At 39.2% G+C, this 23,201-nt stretch overlaps 1 protein-coding gene across 1 annotated transcript in view; it reads left to right on the forward strand.

Moving 5' to 3' along the window:
- The window catches only part of SCAI (suppressor of cancer cell invasion), a 29,776-nt gene extending 6,814 nt beyond the window's left edge, over positions 1-22,962 (forward strand). Inside the window, 15 exon segments of the mRNA XM_009816641.2 lie at positions 2,612-2,707; positions 3,334-3,420; positions 3,999-4,097; positions 5,418-5,514; positions 6,942-7,040; positions 8,132-8,284; positions 9,088-9,189; positions 9,926-10,027; positions 11,669-11,747; positions 13,875-13,974; positions 14,455-14,536; positions 19,454-19,526; positions 21,104-21,277; positions 21,489-21,589; positions 22,709-22,962. Coding sequence (XP_009814943.2) covers positions 2,612-2,707; positions 3,334-3,420; positions 3,999-4,097; positions 5,418-5,514; positions 6,942-7,040; positions 8,132-8,284; positions 9,088-9,189; positions 9,926-10,027; positions 11,669-11,747; positions 13,875-13,974; positions 14,455-14,536; positions 19,454-19,526; positions 21,104-21,277; positions 21,489-21,589; positions 22,709-22,858 — 1,594 coding nt within the window. The 3' untranslated portion in view covers positions 22,859-22,962.
- The last annotated feature ends 239 nt before the right edge of the window (positions 22,963-23,201 follow it).

Genomic DNA, 23,201 nt, shown 5'->3' on the forward strand with positions numbered 1-23,201 from the left:
GTTTGTCTCATGCTATATTTGGATGAAGATGTTGGTGTCCTGAAGCACATGTTTATACTCCTGTTGACTCCTCACTACACCGAAGTATGTTCCAAGATGTTGACCAGCCAATTGCAAGTTTGAGAGGATTTTTTTTTTTTTTTTTTTTTTTTTTTTTGGTAAAATCCCACCCAGATTCCTTGGCATCTTCATAGAATACCAGCAGCAAGTACTGGAATGGTTTTCCAGGCTGGTAAGAGTCATAGCTGATAACGGATTCATTTTACATGTAGTAGCTAAGCTAGGTCCCCTCAAGCTGTGTGGGAAGTACAGTTGGCTGATGAGCAAAGGAATATTAATTTCCCTTTCTACCTAGGGTGCTGTTAAAGCAATTACGGTTAGCAGAAACGCGCCAGTACACGGCTTTGGAAATCATAGCGAACTGCTTTGCTTGTCTTACTCCTCCAGAGGACATGGCATGGTTTCCAAAAGGTGGTGTTTCCCTCAGTCTCGACTTCCCAGGCTTGGAAGTGGAATATGCTGCTTTTCTGTGCCCATCTGCTGAATACTGAGGTGTTGGATGGTACATTAACCGGCACACTGATTTGAGAGAGCATTCCCTGAAGAAATCATTCTTGAATCAAATGAAAGATTATGCCGTCTTGAAAAAGCTGTTCCACTTCCACATAGAGTTGTATACCTCCTTTGAATCAGCTTCAGTATAGATCTGTAAGCAACATGTGCTCAGTGAGACTGAGGGTTTTTGGTCTTTGTTGCATTTGTTCCAAGATTCAAGTAACTCCCAGGTGACGGCCTTCTGTTAGGATTGAGAGCACAAACCTGTAAAGCTAAAATCCTTAGGACTACATCATAGTTGTGGGGTGGAGGTGGAGGGAATTATATCACAGCGTGGAAATCAAGTGGAGGTATGAAAGCAGAACTGAACTGGATTGACTGACTCACCGTGTAGCACTGGAGACTGATATGAAAAAAACAGAAGGTCTCAGGTTATGACATATCCACTAACTATGAGTTAGAGGGTGACAAATGTTGTGATGATGATGTAACCTGACCCAGTGAATGTTAGCTGTGAGCATCTGTACGCTTGCTTGACCTGGTGACATTTGGGCAGCTGATTTATGTATGATATTATAGGGTCTGTTTCTGAAACACAGTGAGCAGCCTCATCCGTTTGAAAAATATTATTTCCTTAATGAGTAGCAAGAAATATTATCAGTCTAAATGAGTCTAAATGAACTAATTTCCATTAGATTATTCTGCTTGCTCTTGGGTAGGGGTTTTTTTTTACTATGATATTTACTAAGAGTCCAATTTAGCTTTCTGTGCATATAACCATAAAATTACTTCTCTTTTAGCAAGACAGTAAGATGTTTTCAATCACCTGTTGAAAAATGCATGTAGGAACATTGTCATTTCCTGTTTGGAGTGATTATTTGTAGGCCTGTTCTTCTGATGCTGTTGAGAACCTGTTGATACTGAGGAACCTTGATAAAAGGCATGTTTACAGGAGTTAGAGAGCATGGATTCCTTTTTGCCCTTTAGACTATATTTGTTCATAAATACCAATGTTTTTGCACATATCCAATCACTGGACTCACGTTAACTGGCTCATGGAGAGCACTGCTTCCATCTGCTGCTATTCCGCATGTTGGAGTAGCCATTCCAGAATCCCAGGTGCATCTGGAGAGAACAGGCTCACGTGTACAGTGTGTCATATGTTCATAATAAACACCATATAAATACACTGTAAATATACCATATGTTTCATAACAAACTTAAAAGTGAATGTCTACCTGTATAACTGGTGGAAGCTGTTGGACAGGACCCATCTTGTTCGGGGAGGGAGAGTCAGCCTTTTGTAAGGGGTCTGCTGTGCAGGGGGACTGTCAGTCTGACTTGTAGCTGGACAAGCGCTCTTGGGTAGGATATTAAGGATTGTGGGTATTGACTGGTAATAGACACTAGAATAACTAGAATAATTCTGCTGTTCTTTGAGTAAGTGGTTGAATTGCAGTCCTTGCATTTGAAGGCCAAGTTACTGTCTTAATAGGAAACGTTTCACTTCAAAAACTTACGGTTAAGCTGCACGCCTTCAGTTTGATGTTATAGCATCATCCTCTTTTGTATGGAACCTGCAGAGTTCAGGCAATTTGAAACGTTGGCTCTCTGTGTCCCCAAACAGTGATTAAATGTAGGCAGTCACTCGGAAGATTTGCAAAATGCATGGGACCTTTATTAACACTGATAACTTCAATCCTTTTGCATTTGAAAAGTGACTAGAGAATTCGTCTGAAAGTAGGAAGCAATAATTAGGAGACAGCACTGAAGAATTTCTTCCTCCCCCCAAAACATGCTTCTTTCTCATGTGTATGCAGTCTTTTCTTGTATATATGTTAAATGAATATGCTGTCTGGCTTGTGGCATGTTTTTAGGGTCAGGTCTTGATACATGTACTTCCTACAAGCTAAACAGTATTTCCTTGCAGATTCCAGTAACAACAGGTTCTTGTAGTTTTGGGTGCAGGCAGAGTTATAAAGCATTTCAAGTCAACTCGGAACAAAGCTATTCTGACATTGACACAAACTCCATGTTTGTCACTTGTCTGTTGCAGGGATTTACCTCAGTATGGGCAAAAGCAGTGGCAATCCTACTTTGGGCGAACATTTGACGTTTACACCAAACTCTGGAAGTTTCAACAGCAACATCGGTAAGGGAGTGTTGTAGGCAGACGTGTTCTATGAATTTAAGTGCAACATCAATCTCTGGTATGCATAGGGGCCCCTGCTAAGATTGAGATTTCACTGTGTTATTCAAGCATGAAGGGAGGGAGTAGTCACTTCCTGTAGTGCTCACAGTCTAATGAATTAAAATGTTGCAGAGTTTTCAGTGTGACTTTTTTAACAAAACCTTTTGCTCTACTTAAATGCGTGTTGCTGTAATATATTACCAAGGAGAAGCTGGGATGATGGCTTCTGCAGTGCAGAACCCATCTGGAATGGTGTGAAGCGTCTTGCTGCAGCGTGGGCTCTGATCTTTCACACCTTACGTTGGCTGCGTAGTCTGAGTGTTCTCCTGGGAAGTTGTGACCTTTTGTTGTGTGTATTTTGTGCAACATACTTCTGTCTAGCTCTCGCAAGTTTATGCAAGATAAATGGCCCTTGTTCTGGTGTGTGTACGTAGTGCTGTTGGCTCTGTGAGGGACTGCTACTGGGAATGCCACACCAGTAATGAAAGCTGAATTCGGTCCTACAATGGCTCTTTGTCTTGTCTGGTGTGATGTTCTGAGAAATTCTGGAATGCCTTTTAATCTTTCTTTTCTCTCTTGCGAAATAGACAAGTATTGGACAATCGGTATGGGTTGAAGCGGTGGCAAATTGGGGAAATTGCTTCCAAGATTGGGCAGCTCTATTACCATTATTAGTAAGTAAGCACAGAAAAGGATTCAGTAGGAGAATGCAGTGTTAGTGGCAGCTCCATGCCAAACATCCAGATACTCAGTCAGGAGAAATCAATGTATTAGTTGAGTCATAATGCCTGTTTCTGAATGAGAAGGCCCGTGGGACTGCATGGGGGTGCTGCAGAGAAGGGGATCTGTGAGCCCGATACCACATTGCTAGTCCTGTTCATACTGCCTAAGGACTTACCTGCTACCTCAAAAGTGCCTCCAAGTCTTCCACGCGTGCTGCATTCGACTCTTGTGCAAAAGGGTGATTGACAAGTTTGGGAGCTTAATGTTCCTTTAAACTTTTGAATTAACCTGTCACCTGTACATCTGGGTACAAGATGGGCAAATCTGATTGTTATCTGAAATGGAATCCAAGCTCTGAAATCTGCCTTCCCAGCAGGCACAAAGAATGACAGTCTGGCTTTCATACAATGTTACTTGAGGAGGGAGTTTTGTCATTGATGCACAAGATGGTTGAGGGGGGCAGGAAGGGGGAGGGTTTGGCGTGGATTTCCATCTGAAGCAGTGAGCTAATCTGATTCTTCCTCTGCAGCTTGCGCACTTCGGAAACCAGCTATCTCAATGAAGCTTTCTCCTTCTATTCAGCAATTAGGCAGAGGTCATACTACTCCCAAGTCAACAAAGAAGACAGGTATGTCTGAATGAATGCTGTTGTTTTTTCAAGACTAGAATGGTATATGGAAGCAGCAAATAACTATAAACTGTAGGAGCATAACTGGGATAAAATCAGTGTTGTCGAAGGAAGTTTCTTTTAATCCTCCTGCCATGATTAAAAACCTTAGTATAAGTAAGAGCTTTGCTGTATGACTGGAAGAATATTCTATTATCTGGTCCTGGCTAGAAGGCTATTAGCCCCAAAGTTTTGTCATTTTGAGTCCTGAGCAGTATCAGTGCTGGGACCTAGTATGCTGTGGCTGAAAGATAAGTCAGTTGGGCTGAAGCAGAGGAACCTGTTTGATTGTAATGAGGCTTTTCAGGGGAGCATCAGTTAGTACTGCAGTACAGCGGCCCTCTGTAACTGACTGGGACAAGGTCCAAGAGCTTCAGGAGGTGTAACGTCTTCCTTTTAAGACACTATACTGAGAAAGGTATGCTCAGAGCAGGGCTGTGTTGTGGCAGTGCAGAAAATGTGCAGATATAAATAAGAATAGGTAGAGAACTCAGTTCTGGATCCTGATCTTACAATCTAGCCAGTAAACCTGGGTTCCCTTATCAAATTAAAGTTAAAAAAGAAATTATCAGAAGTCGTTATCAAGATAAATGCAGAAGGTTAGTTAGGGAGTTTCCTGCCAAGCATTCAAGGATCTCTGGACTTAAACTAATTGCATGTCTCTAGTCTTGCTGATGTCTAAATGCACCTGTGTGCCACAAAAAGATGAAAGTTTCCCTGCTCTGTTCTGATATCTGTTGATCCTATTATCTTGTCTCTTAAAAATCTCTCAATTTCAGTCTGAGTGCTTGAGCTGTTTCAGACAAGGTAGGATTGACCAAGCATGTTTCTAGATGCTGTCAGAAGATTTTAGAAATGGATGAGTAATTATGGGCTATGCTGACTTGCAGATCTCTAAGTTGTCCCAGGTGGGTGAACTCTGAGTGAGCTGTGATTATCATGTGATGCAGTGGGGTCAGATAGTGCCCATGAACTGTCAAAAGGTTTGAAGAGCCAGCGATTATATCTGACTCCCATGCCTGTTCTCGTGTAAGGAGACTGGGGAAGGGGGAGGCTGTGGCGTTCTTGATGTGTATTTTATGTCCCTGTATTCAATTTTAAATAAACCTCTAAGCAGACAGGTAGCTATTGATCTCCACATGAATTTGGTTAGAACTCTTAATCTGCGGAGTGTTCAGCCTTGCTCTAGTCTTAGACTCCTCCTCTCCCTTATCCCTGTTGCCTACCTATGTTCTATTTTAATCTCAAATTTGGCTGTGGTGTTTTTGTTGTTGTGTTTAGGCCTGAATTAGTGGTTAAGAAGCTGCGTTACTATGCAAGGTTTATAGTGGTTTGTCTCTTGCTCAACAAAATGGATGTTGTAAAGGACCTTGTAAAGGTATGTTAAAATGAGGATAAAGGTGCTAAGGGGTGGGAGATTGCTAGTTATTCAGGGCTTTTCTCCTAATTAAGGAATCCATAAAATAGTCTATTTCAGTTGAAATATCACTCATTAGACCTATGGTGTTAGCTGCTGCAGCAGCATAGCTTTTCTTTTTTTTTTTTTTCCTCATTTAATTGATTATGCTGTTGCATGCCACAGAAAGAAGGAATAACATGGCTAGAGCTATGGAAAGATTCAGTATGATTTGAACATTTGGCTAGAGAAAAACTTTACAAATTTATATAGTTAGTTAGGAATAAACGGTAAGATGCATGTTATTCATCTGAAAGTGTGGGGATCATCTGATAACTCTTGAGTACATCTTCATTCCTGTGGTGGATTTAAGACACCGGTGGAATCTCCCCCAGCAAGTCTTCATGACACACTGTTGGCAGTGGAAAGCCAGTGCCTCCTTGCTTGATGTTGAGCATATTTCTCTTCCTTTCCAAACTGCTATCACTGTGTCCCATGTCTAGAACACATCCTGAATACATTTTGCACCTTCCAGATACCCATCAAAATTAACCCTCGCTAAATGATGTAGATATTACTGTGAAATTACTATGAAATTGGAGAGGCTGCATCTGCTGTGGGAGTAAAGCACTGAATGCCTATAAACACAAGTCTTTAGGTACCACAAACAGAGTACAGGCCAATGTTGATCATTGCTTTTCTAGTATATCTGACATCCAACGTAGTATCTTCTGTGAATCAGACATTTAGTAATGACGCTTTAAGCTCAAATGATTTGATAACACTGTTTGAACACCAAGTAAAAATCTTCCAGTGCTGCAGCCTGTATAGGGAGGTACCCTTTAACTACCACAAAGGAACAGCATGCTTCTCCCTACAGCGTCTGCTTCCCAAACCCCTTTAACAACCTTGCTGCAAGCAGCTTCTGGTATTGACAGTTTTGTGTAGGTTGCATTACTGTCTTTGTGTCTAAGCTTACTTGAACTGTTAGCTTAGCTTAGTAGCAGCTAAAAAAGCCATACCATTCACTTTCTCAGTGTATTTAAAGTTACTTGTAAGCTGAAATTTGAGTCCTTGGTATCCATAGCTTATGATAATAACCAGTGTTATTGTTAGCTGTATGTGAGTGGGATAGTTATACTTAACTTCAGATATTCTTTGCATTTGGACCTACTTAAAAGACACTTTGCATTGCCAAAGCTCAGTGTAACATTGGCATTCTGTCTCCTGAAAGAGCGCGTTTTGGCTGGCATGTTAGTCATAAGTGTGCTGCATATGTTCTCAAGTAATTTTTTTTTATTATTATTCTTAAAGGCCAGCACAGCTAACCAAATTGTAAAGTTACTGACTGCTTGTTAAGCTCTCAGTTTAAGACGTGACTATGTCTGTCTTTGAACTTTTTATATCAGGAGCTGTCAGATGAAATTGAAGACTACACTCATCGTTTTAATACTGAAGATCAGGTGGAGTGGAACCTGGTTCTTCAGGAAGTGGCAGCATTTATTGAGGTGAGAATACCATTCCCTTTAGGTGTTAGTTTAAAAGTAAAATTTTCTGACTTTTTCACCCAAGTGTTCCTGTATCACCACTTCTGTGTGGTAGGCAGGTGTGCCACGTGCAGGGCACAATATTCCTGTCCAATTTAGTCATTGAAATGTGTTTACAGTAGCGTAACAGTGACAGCCGTTAAAATGTCTGAAGAGTCAGATGTGGTCATGTAAAATATCGAAGACAGAAGCATGAAGCTGAGATACACTTGGTCACCTTATTGTTTTTGCTCTTGGTGTTCAGAAAATGGTGGAATTGAAAGCACAGCAGTTATGGTCAATATTTTGGAGAGACTGCCAACTCTAGTTCTGTTGTTGTGGAAGCCAATCCAATTTGCTGATGTTTTGATTGTGTTTCAAAGTGTACTTTGTTGGCGTACTGGTCTATGACACTGTCAGAATATAACGGAAAATACGGTGTAAGCATGGCATTTAACTGATACGCTCTTAGCATAGTTGTAATGTGACCAACTTCTAAAATTTGTTAAAAGGAAAATAAATTTGTTAATTCTGTCGAATGAGACAATGTTCTACTTTTCTCCTTTTGTACAAGATGTCACTATGTAACATGAGTATTTATTTAAATACTGCCAGAATGGGTGGCAGCATTATCATTCGCTCATCTCATTTGCTACTTATTTATAGGAAGGGAAGGTGAACTAAAATAGCACACAGTTCTTCTGTATTGTAGGATTGTTTAGCTTATTCTGCGTGAATTTGTAAGGTTGTTGATGACATTTGGTTCCTCAGGTATAGAAAAGCTGAAGCAGAGTTTGTGTCATTTGAGGAAGTGTCTTTCTGTTTGCTGTACCTTTATGTGCTTGTACCATCTATTTGCTTGCAGTCCCTAAGAGCTGTTGCTTTTCCAGCTGGTGAGGCATTACTCTGTAGCCTGCAGACAAATATACAAATATATGTATGGCAAATCAATTTTAAAAATCTGCCTCAGTTATGAAATGTTTAATGTAAGTGAGAAGACCTTTGGACTTCTCTCTGACAGAAAATCTGTATGTTTTCTTGAATTCCTGATTTATTCTGGTTGCTTTTTTTAGGCAGACCCTGTCATGGTTTTAAATGATGACAACACCATTGTGATCACCTCTAACAGGCTTTCTGAAACAGGAGCTCCATTGCTAGAGCAGGGAATGATAGTGGGACAGCTTGCTCTTGCAGATGCACTGATTATTGGAAACTGCAACAACCAGGTAAAAGAAATTCCGGGGACTTGGGTTTGTATCTTTGGAGTTCAAAGTCCTTCCCCCCTTTGACATCTGTTCTGATCATACAACAGAGATTCCGATAGAGGCGAACATTAAAATATTTTGATTGTGACGTTTGCAGTGGCTGCAAAGACGTTCTCAGAAATAAGAGCTAAAAATGAAACGTTAGACATTAGACCTGTGGTACTGACCTCTTATTGCTTATATTCATCATGTTAATTAAGTAGATACAATTGATTTTCATGTACTGGATTGTTCTTAACAACATTCAGGCATGAAAAAGCTTGATGTAGGCTTTCCCATGACATACTCCAGCTTGTTGCAACTTCAGGGGTTTTCAAAAGACATTCAAGATCTTGTTTTTTAGATGATGATGATAGTGAAGTACAGACTTCATGACTTCTCTCTGAGCTCTTTTTTCAGGTAAGCAAGGGAGTAGTATCTAAACTACAGTTTATGTATATTTTTCAGATTTTTTCTAAATTCATAGTACATAGTGGTTTCAGCACTTGATTTGTAAACACCCCAGAAAAGTCTGTAATTTGCGAAGTAGGGGTCTGCACTACAGTGAACTGGCCTGGTAGACCAGTAATAAATAGACATTGTCCTCTGTGAGCTCTTCTAAAAGCCATTCACAGGTCTTTAGAGATTCAGAGATGACACTGACAGAACCCTGAGAGACAGAAAATGGTCTGTCTGGTATGCAGTTGAATCTCTTACCTGGATAATTCCACAGAAACACTGTTTAATCTGTATCTGGTAGAGTAAACTGTTTGACTCTTTTGCAGGTCAAGTTCAGTGAATTAACAATTGACATGTTCCGAATGCTACAAGCACTTGAAAGGGAACCAATGAATTTAGCTTCACAAATGAACAAACCTGGAATGCAGGTAAGTTCCATTTCAGTGACAAATCTAGCAACAGATTTTAACTGGGTTTTTTTGTTTGGTTTTTGTTTTAAATGGTGTACTCTTTCAGCGTTGTCACTATGCAGAGGAGATCAGTAAAGCTGGTGTAACTCTTACTAGAAGTTAGTGAAGAGTAGCTCAAACCTGTGCAGTTTGACCCAAGTAATGTGTTTTGGGTTGTTTGGTTTTTTTTTCCCCTCCTCCTTTTTTTTCCTCCTTGGTGAACCTTCAATAGTAAAAAAGATAAATCAGAAATTAATAATTGAGCATTGTTTCACGAACGGTTTACATCGGTCTAGCTGGGGTACTTCTGAAGGGGTGCCATGCCTGTCCTTATCCACATACACTCACCCCTTCATGCCTTCAGAGAAAGCACAAAAAATACTTTATCTGGAGGCAAAACGAAATACCTAAAGTTTCATTTATTTAATTGAGACGGGGAGTGAATTTTTTCACTCTTTTCTTGGGTGATGCTTTAGAGAGTAAGAAAGATTCGGGTAACAAATTTAAGTGAGGGATTATATAAAGTTCTGGTTCAAATACTGTGCATCTTGCTTTACTGTGTAGTAGGAAATGCAGCATGAGCAGACCATTTGTGTGGGAAGTATGTTGAAGATGAACATCCTAACAAATAGAAATTTAGAGGGTTATGAAACCGCTTTGGTAATATACGGTTGTTTGGGTTTTTGTGTTGTGTTTTGTTTGTTTGTTTTAACAGGAGTCAACGGAGAAACCAGCCAGGCGGGAAAACCCCCATAAATATCTACTTTATAAACCAACTTTTAGCCAGCTATATACGTTTTTAGCAGCATCATTTAAGGTTTGTGAAATTGGTAAACTTACTTGTAATAGAAAAATATCCAGAATGGTATGTGACACTGAATAAAATGCGGTTGAAGTAATCTTTTATACTTCAAGATAATGAAGCCTTTCTGGCCTTCTTAAAATATTCAATATGATCTTCAGAGAGGATGGAAATACTTAGATATGTGTAATTTGTAAAGTAAAGGCAAATCTGTTGACTGCTGTTACGGGAAAGAAAAAAATCATGTTAAGACAGAAACCCAGCTTGCTGTTACACAGAAGTTGTTACATCATTGCTAAAATACAGCCATCTTCAGCGCGGAGCTTGAACAACTCCTGTGCAAGCGCTCTCAGTACTGGCTGTCCAGTATCAGGAGTGGTGCATGGCAATACTATGGAAAGCCTTAAGTAATGTGATGTAATGTAACAGTTACATATAATTTAATCTAATCCAGTAATTTTACTTCTGTATGTATATGTACACACACATATATATATACAGACATACATATAAAAATAAATGTTTCCTATATAAAGTATATCTATTTCCTATACATATTATAAAGGAAATATTTTTTGAGATAAAAGATCTGGAGAACAGAAAAATCTTAAGAGTGTTCTTCTACTTCATGTTGTGCCAAACACAATCCAAAATCAGGGAAGTAAGTCAAGAAACTGTTGCTCTTAAGCACTGTATACCTGGTAGGTCTCCAGTTCTGTATCCCATTTGAATTGTATGTCTCCTGCACGTGCTGTTTTTATCTGCCTGTCTTATTTTGTTACCACTGCTCTCTTCCATGTAAGTAATCGACACATTTGTAGAGTTTTTTTAATACAGTTGCTGTGCTTATTTTAATTTAATAAAGTTGCTGGGATCATTATCCTTAATTATGACTGTACAAGTCAGCAACTTAGGATTTAGTAGTAAAAACAGACTAGGAATCCTATAAAGAAACAAGTTTCAGTTTGTTTCAAGAAACAACTGTAAAGAAACAGCTGGTGAGGTGAAGGAAGTGCACCCTTACTACTTAAAATTTTGGGTGCCTGTGTGCTCAGCCTTTTGCAGAAATTAAAAGCATCTGTTTCCTCATGCAGACAGCCCATTAGAAAGGTGGAAAACAGATTTCTTTTACAGGCCTGTACAGAAACCTGGATGTGTTGTGCATGGTGTCCAGCTGAGAAGGGTCTGGGGGAAGAGGCAGATGTTGCAGACCCTGGGGTGTTTGGAAACAAAGAACTTCCTTTAGGATCCTGAATTGTGTGGGAGTTAGGGTCTGCATGGATCTTGGCAGCTTTTGGTTTCTGTATCTTGGAAAGCCTCAGATCTGACCAGATAGTAAGAGAGTCTATGTGGAAGCAGATGCTTTTTTAGTGCTGCTTGAACCTCTAATATCAGCCTAGAAGTCGGGGCGGGGGGGGGTGGGCGGGGAAAGTATGAACTTCATCAGTTTACGCTTTTGTCCATGTACTCAACTATTTGAAGGGGTGTATGTGGTGGGGAAGGGTATATACACATACGGAGAATAGAGTGAAGGGAAGCCAGAAGCAGGAGTAGCACAATCTTAAGTGATGATGGTTTTATCAACGTGATGATTGAATATTAAGATAAACTTACACATTTCTTCCTTTGCCACTCTTCTCTTTATTTGAATTTCAGGAGCTGCCTGCAAACAGTGTACTGCTGATATATTTGTCTGCCACGGGCGTGTTTCCATCAGGTCGTTCGGATAGTGAAGGTACAATAAAGGAATGCTCCCTGTCATGAACAGGGCTTGAATTCTCTCTATGTTCCAGGACAAGTGACCAAGAAAGATGTCACAAAGCTCCTTTTAAAAGACAAGTCATTTTTATTCTCCTGTCTACTTAGTAAGATAGCCTTTTTTCCCCCCCACAAACAATAGTTAATTCCCTGTGTTTTAATTAGTGTGCACTAACCTGAGACCTTTTCAAAGGGCATATCCAGTTTTTGATGCATCTGAAGTATTAAAAGCTTCACCAATTTTGAAGACCATGTGGCTCAATTGATGCATCAGTGCAAAGTTAATAAAATGGCTAAATGGCACTTTGTGATTCTTTCCAATCTCCAGTACTATGAGAACATATAGTCAGGAGATGGGTGGTAAAAGGGCTGAAGCGTCTGCAGGGACCGTTCTATTTGCACGCTTGTTAACCTTGACAATTCAAGCCCTTCTCATGATTTTTGACAATTCCCCTCACCTCATCCTCCTGTTCTTTGCAACCTAGCAGAATATTTGGATGCAGCTGCAATCTAAAAGTTTAAAACTGGTTGGCTGAAGTAGACACAGTCAAAAGATCTGTTTATATAATTTAAGGAAAAAAAAAAAAGTTTTTAACATCCTAAATATTGTACACGCCTCATTTGTTTGAGACTTGCATTCCTTTATAAGATGCATGCCTTGTCCATCCCAATGCATGATTTATAGAGCTCTCAAAATGTTAAAGGAAGAAAAATCCCTGTCAGCTTTGGATTGTGGCAGTGATTTTTTTTAAAAATGCTTTTAACATTTTACTTTTTGCTGCAACTTGGTGATAGGTTCTAACTAAACTGTGTTCTTTAAAGCTTGTGTTATGTCCACTTCACTGCATGTATTGTATCAGTGTAATACCTTACGGTAGAGGCATCCAGGCTCTGTCATCTGAAGAGCTGCATGGTCAGACTTCAGTTTTCATTAAATGAATCCCATTATAACTGCATTCTTTTAATAAGGTAGTGTAGTCTGCACAGACTGAAAAGTTCTACCTTTATTAAAAGGGAGAGCAGCTGCAAGTTGCACTGTTTATCGCCTGTGAGCCATTTGTGTTTGACAGATCATGTGAGACATTTGTAACAGTGCTAAATTAATGTATGTTTTGTTCCTAATTTTGTATTCCCAAAGCTTCCCTTAAAATGGAAAGGTGTCTTATGTATCCAAACCTGAAAAAGTTGCATTTGGTGGCCAAATATGAGTCAACCAACTCTGCAAACGTATAACAGAATGAGGAAATCATAATACTTTATTTTACTAATGTTAGTGACATTTCATACCCATATCAATGGCAGAAATATTTCCTGGTATCTCTAGCACTTTTTTTTGGGGTGTGTGTGTAGGATTTTATATTTTTTATGGCCATTACTTTCATCTTTGCTTCCCATCAGACTTTTAGGTGGGTAGCTCAGTTGTGCAAACTTAGCAGAATATTTCTTTGGCTTATCTTCAGAACACGTCCAGGCTGTGTGCATTTAAAAACTGTGAATTCTGTATTTGAAATCTTAAAAAATAAACCTTTGCTGCAGATTTGAAATCTGGTTAAAATTGTTTTGTCCTTCCTAGGAGTATTGAAAGCATGTTCATTCTCTGAGCTCTTTCTTCTCCCCTTTGCAGTGTTATAACTGCAAATAATAGTATTATATCTATTCTGAGAGGCTATGGGGTTTTTGATTGATTGAGCCTTATTTTTTGATCAAAATCTGAATCGAGAATATGCTAGCTTATATAGTAATTTTACAAAGGTATTAATTTTCCTGGATGAAATGTGTAATGAGTTTTATTCTTTTTTGCTATATAGTATAACAAGAGCCAATATTTGGATCCTTTAGTATAGTGAATAAATAAATTAGAAGTTATAAAGTTGCATTGCTTGCTTCTATTTGATAGATGCTGAGACTACTAAAAATGCATAAAATTGAATATGTAGTTAGTAAAGTCTCTGCATTCCTCCATCCCTTCCTTACAGCTACAGTAGTTCAGATTCATTTAGTTTTCTGGGATTTGTGGTTGCTTCCTCCCTTTCATATAATCATTAAATCAGTAACAGAGGTGAGTTACCTCTGCTAATTTTAGCTTTCTTTTTGCCATGTGTAGGTCCATATGATTTTGGTGGCGTTCTGACAAACAGTAACCGGGACATTATAAATGGGGATGCTATCCACAAGCGAAACCAATCGTACAAGGAGATGCACTGGTAAGTTTCATGAGTGTGACAACTGCAAATTCAGAAGAATTTGTCTTTAATAGAGAAAACGCATCAAAGCCTCTTGAATTCAAACCATTCAGTGCAGGACGTCATAATGTAGATTGGCTTGAATTTGAACAATTAGAAATGAAATGCAACTCTAAATGATGAATTAAACACTCCAAAAGTATTACTGCAACTTAACGTAAATTCTTTATTACTGGAAAATTTCAAATTAATGGTGGATGACTTCTCAAGAAGATAAACATCTCTTGTTGGCAAAGAAGTAATAAGTCCAATAGCCCATGTTATAGAGAATACCAAATTCATTTTGCACTTATTCTCTGAGGATGAATCTGAGAACTGGGGCATGACAAATGTGCTTGCTTTTTATCTGGACATGGGCAGCTGTGTGTCTGAGAAACTCGTGCACTGTCACAGCTTCACAGCAATTCTAGCGCTCTGTGAAGCGTCCCTTTCTCTTTTCAGTCTTCACCCTGGAGATCTCTACCCTTTCACAAGAAAGCCCCTGTTTATCATAGTGGACTCCTCAAACAGTGTCGCCTATAAGGTAAGGCTCCTGAAGGTAGCTACTCGTATGATAGGATACAGTGTCAACCCCTAGTTAGCTTACACTTTTAACAGGCTATTTTTTTAAACAGTTTGTATTCAGTCTTTCTTTTCTTTTGAGGTTGTGCATGCTAGTCAGGATCTGATCCTATGAATAGGAACAAGAAGGAGAAGCACATGAACAGCCGCTCATTGGAAAGTAATAAATCCTCCTGGAGGGAAAAAAGGTTCAAGATTTCCAAGGTCTCTGGTGGGAGGTTTATTTTTGTTATATACCAAAGACAAATCTTGGTGTGTGTGCATGGGGGAGGGAGGTAACTAATCTGCTTTTTTTTTTCCAGTCATCCAACACTCAGTTGCTTTTAAGCAACAGAAAGGAGTCAAAGCATTGAGCCTGATCTTATAAAACACGGGGTGTCTGTGTCTGAAAAGTATCTGAACCAAGGAAATAACAAGACTCAAATTAGCATCCAGTGTTACTGTAGAGTGGTATATGCTTGGACAATAAGCCTCCTTCCTAGGGTGCTATGGACTTACAGTAGAATTGCTCCATGCCAAATCACCTTTGGGAATCTGCAATTCGGGTAATACAGAAGCAGGCATTTTCAATCTCAGTTGTCAGTTGCATCTGGATAGAATTACAACATTTATTTCATTCATGAATGGGATATTAAGAACGTGCTGTATGTGGGGAAAGTGCCACTTCCTTATGTCTTCCTTTTTATAGCTCCATTATGTGCAGTGAGAAAAGTGAACGTTCACAGCTGCATTTCAGAGGAGGAATAGGGACGTCTAGTGGCCAGATGAACTTGTTCCTTGTTCAGTATCCACAGTCTGTGTCATTTGTTTTAAAGGCATGTGTTGGCCAACGAGAAGTGCTAAATCAGTGATCAGTATGATTTGGAATAGTTCTGTATTGAGCCAGAAAACTTTTACCTGACAGTCTGAATAATGATCTGGCCTCTCTGTAAGTTTTTGGTTTGTTGCATTGTAATGCGTTTCAAAGGGCTTTCTAAATACTACTGCATTTAACTTCACCACACTAGATTTCAGTGCAAATCTGCTTTTTATTAAAATCCCTTCCCCATTTAAAGGGAGGGAAACACAATTAGCATGATTTACTTGTCTTTCTGAGGAAATGAGGGTTTAGTAGGGATTTATTTTCCTCTGCTTTTTCCTGACATTCATTGCGGGGGTTGGTTTTGTTTCAGGGGAAAAAAGTGTGGCTTGAGTCTGGTTTTTGTTTTGTTTTGGATTTTTTACCCCCTTCCTCTCTAGTAGAATTGCTGAAAGATGTCAAGTGGATCAGCTCTGTAAGAGATTGTAAGGGATTCCTGGTGATGCTTAATTCAAATACAGCTCTGGATGTACCAGGGTTCTGTGGGCAGCTTAGAGCAAAGGATCTTTTTGAGGTGATGGATTCCGACATGTAGATTTGTATCTCTTGTGAGAATAACTCTCAAGTGTTTACAGTAGAATTTGCTTTTTGCGTTACATTTAAGTTTGATAATTGAATTTCTTTAGATTTTGTGGGTACACAGTAAGCAAAAACTGTAAATTTCATTTAGTTTCTTTTCCTTGTTCTGCAGTGAACTGACCATCAGTAGTGTAAAATGCCCCAGTGCTCCATCTGTTAAGCACACAGAGCAGCTGGTGTGAGAGAAGTCCAACCCTGCCTGTATGTAAGGAGTATAGAAATGTGAGTTTTGGAAGTATTTTAGGACAGGATTATGGAAGTGGCTGCTAGGAGCTCTGACCCAGATCAGAATTGTGTAGGAACAATTGTGATGAACCTAAAAAGAGAATGAAGGGGGGAAAAAAAAAAGCATGCACCCCTATTTAAAAAAATATATTCAGCATTTGAGAAGACACATTCACCCTCACAATCTATTGCCATTGAACCTAGGCAGATGGATGTGTGGGGATGGGTTTAGGTGTTTTCTTTTCAACTGAAGGTAGATGGCAGAGCTCTCAATCTCAGTATTTCTAGCCCTTGTAAATTCCTGTCTGTCATTGCTCTCTGCTTGCTTACATGCTTGGTTCCTTGTTGCCAGAATATACTGATAGTGCTGTCCTGGGACTGTCCTCTGGGTGTGTTGTGAGATGCTTTGTAGACTCAAGCACTGGCACAAGGAAAGAGGTTCTGTGCAATTGTGTGAGAAGTTGAAGTCAGTCTGCTGACATTTTTCCACATGGCTGCTCTGATCTTTTCCAATAGGACTGTAGCTATCCTGACATTTAAATGTCACTGCTAGCAATTCTGGCAGTAACAGCAACTGCTCACACATCTTTTTCTACAGCCCGTTTCTGCTCCCCTGCACGCGTTCTCATCCTCTCCCTCTCTCTGGAGGGCTTAAATGGTGATGACTGAAAGTAAGTCCTGCCAGGAAGTGACTTGCCAGTTTGTCAAATCAGCGGCACTTGAACAGCTTCCTCCCCTATATATTTAGCTGAAAGTGGAAGATAACTGCAAATTGAGCATATCTGCTTAAAGCCATGATTATTTTTTTTAACACTTCCATTTAAATATAGATGGCTGTATTCTTGAAGGTTACCACTGTATATGTGGATGAAATAATATTTTTAAATCAATATCTTCCTGTAGCTGTGGTTGTCTAAGATTATGGTCAAATGCAAAGTCTTAAAAAAACCAGACCAAAACAAAAACTCCAACCAGTAAGAATGCACGGCCATTGTCGGTGATGTGGTTTAAGTACTCAGCTTAGAAAAGCTTACATGTGAAGTGACTTCTTCTGGAGATGACGAGTAGTTCTCTTCTGGAAAGAGATGTATATGACACACATTTTAAAAAGCAGCAATGCTTCTGTTGGAAAGCATTTTTTACTGGAGTAAAAAAACAGAGTCAATTTTGAAACAAAAATGTGTTTTACCCTTTTTGGAGTTGTCCATGCACTGAAAGGTAGGGCATTCTTTATCCAGAACTGCTACCAACATCCAGGGCAGGTTTTCCTGGTGCACCTTGTGGTCCTTGGCTCCAAGCCATGGCTGTAACATGCTCCTGTTCCTTGGTTGCATGTACACCCACAGCGCTTTTCTGTGGCAATCAGGAGCGGAGGTGGTGGTGGTGAGTGAATCCTGGTGTTCACTTGGCTATGGTAGGCAGTTGTGTCTGGGCAAGAGCTGAGACAAGTACCTGGAAGCTTGAGGAGAGTCTTATCCTCCTGGATCTGTAGTTTAAATGTAGCGACTGGCATGAGCAGTGGTCTTCCAAAGAGTGCATTCTGTGTTAAACTGTGTAGTTCCTCCCTTTTGCAGGACCTACTAGCTATGTTGACCTAACCTCTGCTGGGACAGAGTCCAAAATTATCTCAGATACTGTCAGTGAGTAATACCTTTCCTGAGATACATGAGTGACCCTTGGTTTTGCTTTGTAGCTGTAGGCAGTGTTTAACTGCATTGTCATTTTTACTGATGGAGCTTATGGAAAGTCTACTTTGGTCTCTAACTGGGTGATACAAGATAGAATTCAACGTGTGAATCTGCTCGTGAATACTAAGCATCCATGTTCCTTGAGAATGTGTAACCTGCCAGTGTGTATTCAGTTCAAGCTGGCAATGTCTGGGTGACTCCTTCTGGAGTTTTAAATGTTTCTTTATAGAGCAGTTTTACTAATTACTGGGTTGGCCTGCAGTTACTGTCTTCATGGTAATAGTCTTTGTTTATTCATTACAGACCAAACCTCAGTATCTAGCATTCTAAATCTCCCTTGGGCTCTTAATGAAATAGAAGGGGTTTTAGGACTAGTCAGCACTCTGTCAGATATGGGAAATGTTTTATTTTGATTAGGCTAGATTACTGTCTTTAGTATTTAGCAGACTTAGATTAAATTCATTCAGTGAAACTAATTTAATTGAAATATACTGCCTGGAAGGGAAGGTTCCATATGAATTAAGCAGAAGCCAGAAGGAATTAAAAAATGAGTTTTTTGATGATTCTGCACAAGCAAATACTTCTGGTGATGTACACCTTACATTCGTAACCTGCCAATTTTAAGAATATAACCTGCAGAAATGTGTGTTGCACTTATGTGCTCTGTATGCATGGCTTGAATGCGTGCTCTGATAGGATGAGATATGATCATTTACATTTTCTGTGGCTTTGCAAGCGTTCCGTTTTAAGAAAGCTGTTTTGGTGAGACATATGACAGCTAATGAGGTTGCGTAAATGAGTGATTTTTTTTTTCTTGGTGACAATTATTGCCAATCAGTATACCTACCAGACTGATACACAGTAGGACTGTTACCAGGTAAATGTTGGTGGAACTAGACAAAGGTGTCGTTTGAGGTTTCTGGAGAAATTCTTGTGCAACAGGACACTTGGGCAATATTTAAGGTGCTGGTGGAAGGTGCATGAAATGAGAATTGTAAAATGAGGGTTCAGTATAGCAGATGTTAAGGTTATGACATACTTGCTTTAAAGGAAACTTATTTTAAAACTTGTCTCCACTGGGCTCTTCTGTTTCATCAGAAATAGTACCTCCTGCTAGAAAGAAAGGGGGAAAGAAATTACTTTGACTGGATAGTTCAGTTGGTGTTGAGGAACGATGCTAGATCTATTTTGACCTGAAAGCCAATGGCTTTCATTTTTATTGCAGAACATGATTTTTTTCACGTAATGTAATACTACTGAAAGCCGTATTTCCATGAAATTAGTGTCTACTATCAGTAGCAGTGAAATGAGAGAATTGTAGTTCCTTTAAAATTTAATGGGTTATATTCTTTCTGTGCTGTGATCTATGACTAAGTCAACTTGTCAGCCTTCCTGCCAATGCTGAACTGTGTGACGGGCATTAGTGTGTTCTCTGTTGTTAATAGTCTTTGTTCGTACCCTTAACCTGCTGAATATTCAAAAGCAAGCAAAGTGACCATCCATACTTCAAAATTCTTGTCTGTTACAGAATTTCACAAACTTATTTGGACAACCATTGGTGTGCTTGCTTTCTCCAACAGCATATCCAAAAGCATTACAAGGTATGTGTGGTATTGCATTTCCTAAAAAGTTGCAGTTGCATCATATATCTATCCCAAACAAATAAAACTTAGATTCTTCAGGAAGAGATAGCTTTTCATCACTATGTAATCCCTAAATCAGATTAACGTTCCCTGAAGAAGATGATAAAGTTTAGTTACTGTTTATGTCGAATAATTTATTCTAACAATGGCGATATTTCTACAGATAGCTTCAACAAGTGCCAGGAGGCAAAGTTTCTCCTACATGGAGACTCAGAAAATTGCCAGCTCAGTGCTGGGATGATGATTATGATTATTATTATTAGCACTTTGGGTAGCTTTATTAGTCTCAGAAAGTGAGCAGAGTCAGTTAAGGTATCAGCTTTTAAATGCCAGGTGTAGAGCAAAATCTTCTCAGATCTTGTTCTGATTTTGGAGGGTAAGTTAAGGAAAACAGTTGGCTTTGTAGGCCCTGAGAAGGGGTGTTTATAGTAGGAACAGGCAATGAAACATTATATTCTTCAGTTCTTGTGACTACTATAAAATATAAATCATTCCAGACTTTCTCATTGGAATTTGCCATGTTAAGGCTATTATCCATCACAAAGACAACTACAGAGATCTAGATTAAGCCACATAGAGTGATGTTAGGCAAGTATGAGAGAGAGTGCAAGAAGTGGAAGCTTCTCACTTGTTTTGAAACTATTCCTGTTATTTAGCTAAAAGTGAAGTAGAAAATAAGTACTGTAATAATGAACCCTGTTTAAACAAACTCTGAAAAACAGAATTAACTTTATAAAATACTGGATGCTTATATTGTGTTCATGGACCAGTCAGGAAAGTCTTGCTGTAGCTCTGAGGGGGTGCTACACTGTGCACTACAGCACCGTGCAGACACTTCTTAGCCACACCTAACTGAGCCCCTGTGCCTGTATGGCATTATACCATGCATGCTGTGTGCCCGAGTCCTGGGGGGAAAAAAGGAAATGCACCAACCCAAGTCAGTAACCCTTGCTGATGAGGAAGTGGCCTTACTGTTTGGGCACATGATCTTGTGTGCATTGCCTTTCTTTTTGACTTCCCAGTTGATTGAGATGAAGCTTTGGGCCTCTGTGTATCATGTTGAACTGCATGGAGTAAATGGGCCTTAGGATATTGTGATGCCCAACAAAAGGGCAACTATGTAGACTTTGGGGTGTGTATAGGTTCAACTGCCTGGTTTTTTGAATGGAATAAGAATGTCCGTGTTTAATACCTCTCTTTAGGTTTTATAATCAGTATCTTCTATCAGTTGTTTCAGTTATGACTTTTGTGTTCAAGTTATGTGCTCAAAATGAAGGTATAGGCCTCTCACAATTCATGAGAAAATCTCAGTTCTCTTGGTGTTAATGCATATCTCCAGTAAGCCTTTATCGCTAGTCATTGCATCATCTTGAGAACAGATCTTTCACAAGAGGAGAGAAGATGTAACTAACAAAAGGAGTAGTTCCTCTGTTACAGAATTTAGTGGGTGAGCGACTTCATTCTGTGGCAGGGACGGCTTTTCTGTTTCATGTGCCGAATGTATCTCTTTGTCTATTGATTTTTTTTTTTTTTAGATCAGTCTCAGCGGGGTAGCCTCTTCACACTCTTTCTGAACAATCCTTTAATGGCATTCCTATTTGTCTCTGGATTATCAAGCATGCGCAGAGGATTGTGGGAGAAGTGTCAAGATTACCTTAGAAAAATCAACCGAGATATTGCCCAGCTGCTGACCCACTCACGATCCATAGGTACGTGCTTAAAAATGCATAACTGAACCTTCGCATGCTACTTAAGCGGATGCTGTTTTTTCTTGCTCAAACTTTCCAAGGGACAGAATAGTGAATAAGGGGAATGCACAAGTATTTGTAGTAGTTTCCCCCAAGTATCCTTTTTTTCTCTCTTTTTTTTTTTTCCCCCTTAAGCCTGTCTAAACTGAGTTTTCTTTTACCTTCTCTACAGATCAGTCCTTTCTTCAATTTTTTGGGGATGAATTTCTTCGCTTGCTTCTAACGAGATTTATCTTCTGTTCGGCTACTATGAGGATGCACAAAATTTTCCGGGTATGCAGGGGTATATATCCCTTTGTGAGAACGACAGTCCAGTGCGTATAGAACTGAACTGCCTCAGGATGGAAGGGTCTTAGGGCTAAGCATATCACTGTGGCTTCAGAAAGATAATTGATGCTTACATACTAATGCCTACAGCTTGTATTGAATCTGTGCCTTTGTATCTCTCCAAAGGCGTGAAGCCTTTGACTTGCTGAAGCCTTATTCCTCTACATAAGTAGCAGACACACTCCAATACATTTATATCACTCTGAAGAGCCTTGTCTGCTAGAAAAATTCCTCTTAATAATTCAAGATTATTATTTCTACATAACTAAAAAGGTATAGAACAAGAATATAAGAGGGAAGTGGGGAGGAGTGGAATGTTACTGCTAGAATGTATTCTAGCGTGAATGGATTTTGAAAGGTCTTTGAAGTGTAAATGAATAAACTAAACAGGAAGATGGTATTTTCCCTCCCTGTTGGTTAATGCTGTGCCAACAGTGAAGTCTGCTTCTGGATCTACACCATTTTATATATGTGAGTGTTGGCGTATAAACTGCCTGTTCCATTTTAAACATTACAGAAAAAAATGGAAGTCGAAGCACAGAAATACACAGTATTCATCTTGTCTAACTGCAGACATCTAGTAGCTTTTCAAGCCTAAGTTCGCTACCTAGGCTTCTTTAGTATGTGTGAAAAGAAGCAGGTCTTCTGTTAGTGGGGATAGATTTGCCCCCAGTGTCTTAGATATTTGTTTTAGGATGAGATGAATCTCCCACTGGAGATGCTTATATGTCTGTAATTTCAAGAAATGAACTCCAGCCTAGTAGGTGAGTATATGTGAAATCTTTTTGTCTCTTTTTGGTGGTTTTTTTCTTTTTTTTTCTTTTTGCAAGGCTTCTGCGAACATATTATTAAACATCTTAGATGAATGGGCATTTGTATTGCCACTATGACCATCTCTGAGTCAGTGGAAAGAGAAAACTGAAAATACTAGAATATTTTTTCTCTATGTGGCATGCTAAACAGATTAGGGTACCTCTTAGGTGAAACTGGCCTTTTGCAATCTTCTTCGTAAAGGGTGTAACAATAAATGAATGTCTGATTCTCTTTGTTTTCACTGTCATCTAGCAGGAGACTCGAAATTATCCAGAATCTTATCCTCAGCTGCCAAGAGATGAAACAGTGGAGAACCCTCACCTCCAAAAGCACATTTTGGAGCTGGCTTCCATACTGGATGTTAGGAATGTTTTCCTGGAAAACACCCTCGACGACTATTAAAAGAAACTGTTTTACTGCAAAGGGGTTTCCCTGGCCACAGATTTTGAATGGTGCAGTTTTATAATGTGAAAATCATAAAAGGAAGTACTTGATTTTATTTTTAAATTTAGGACCATTATTTTAAAAAGTAATAATAAACAGCTGTTAGTTTAGCTGTTCCATTCTGTATGGGGTCAATTTTATAAGCAGAAGTTTTCATGTCTTTTAAATGTTAAACTAAAGAATCACTAGAGGTTTATTTCTGGTTTTGTGGCTATCAGCCACATTTCCAACAGCTGATCCTAAACATAGAAGTATTATTGGTTACCTTTAGCCCACATTTGTGGAAATCCTTTATTTTTAT

This window comes from Gavia stellata, chromosome 24 (assembly GCF_030936135.1).
Source record: "Gavia stellata isolate bGavSte3 chromosome 24, bGavSte3.hap2, whole genome shotgun sequence".
NCBI lineage: Eukaryota > Metazoa > Chordata > Aves > Gaviiformes > Gaviidae > Gavia > Gavia stellata.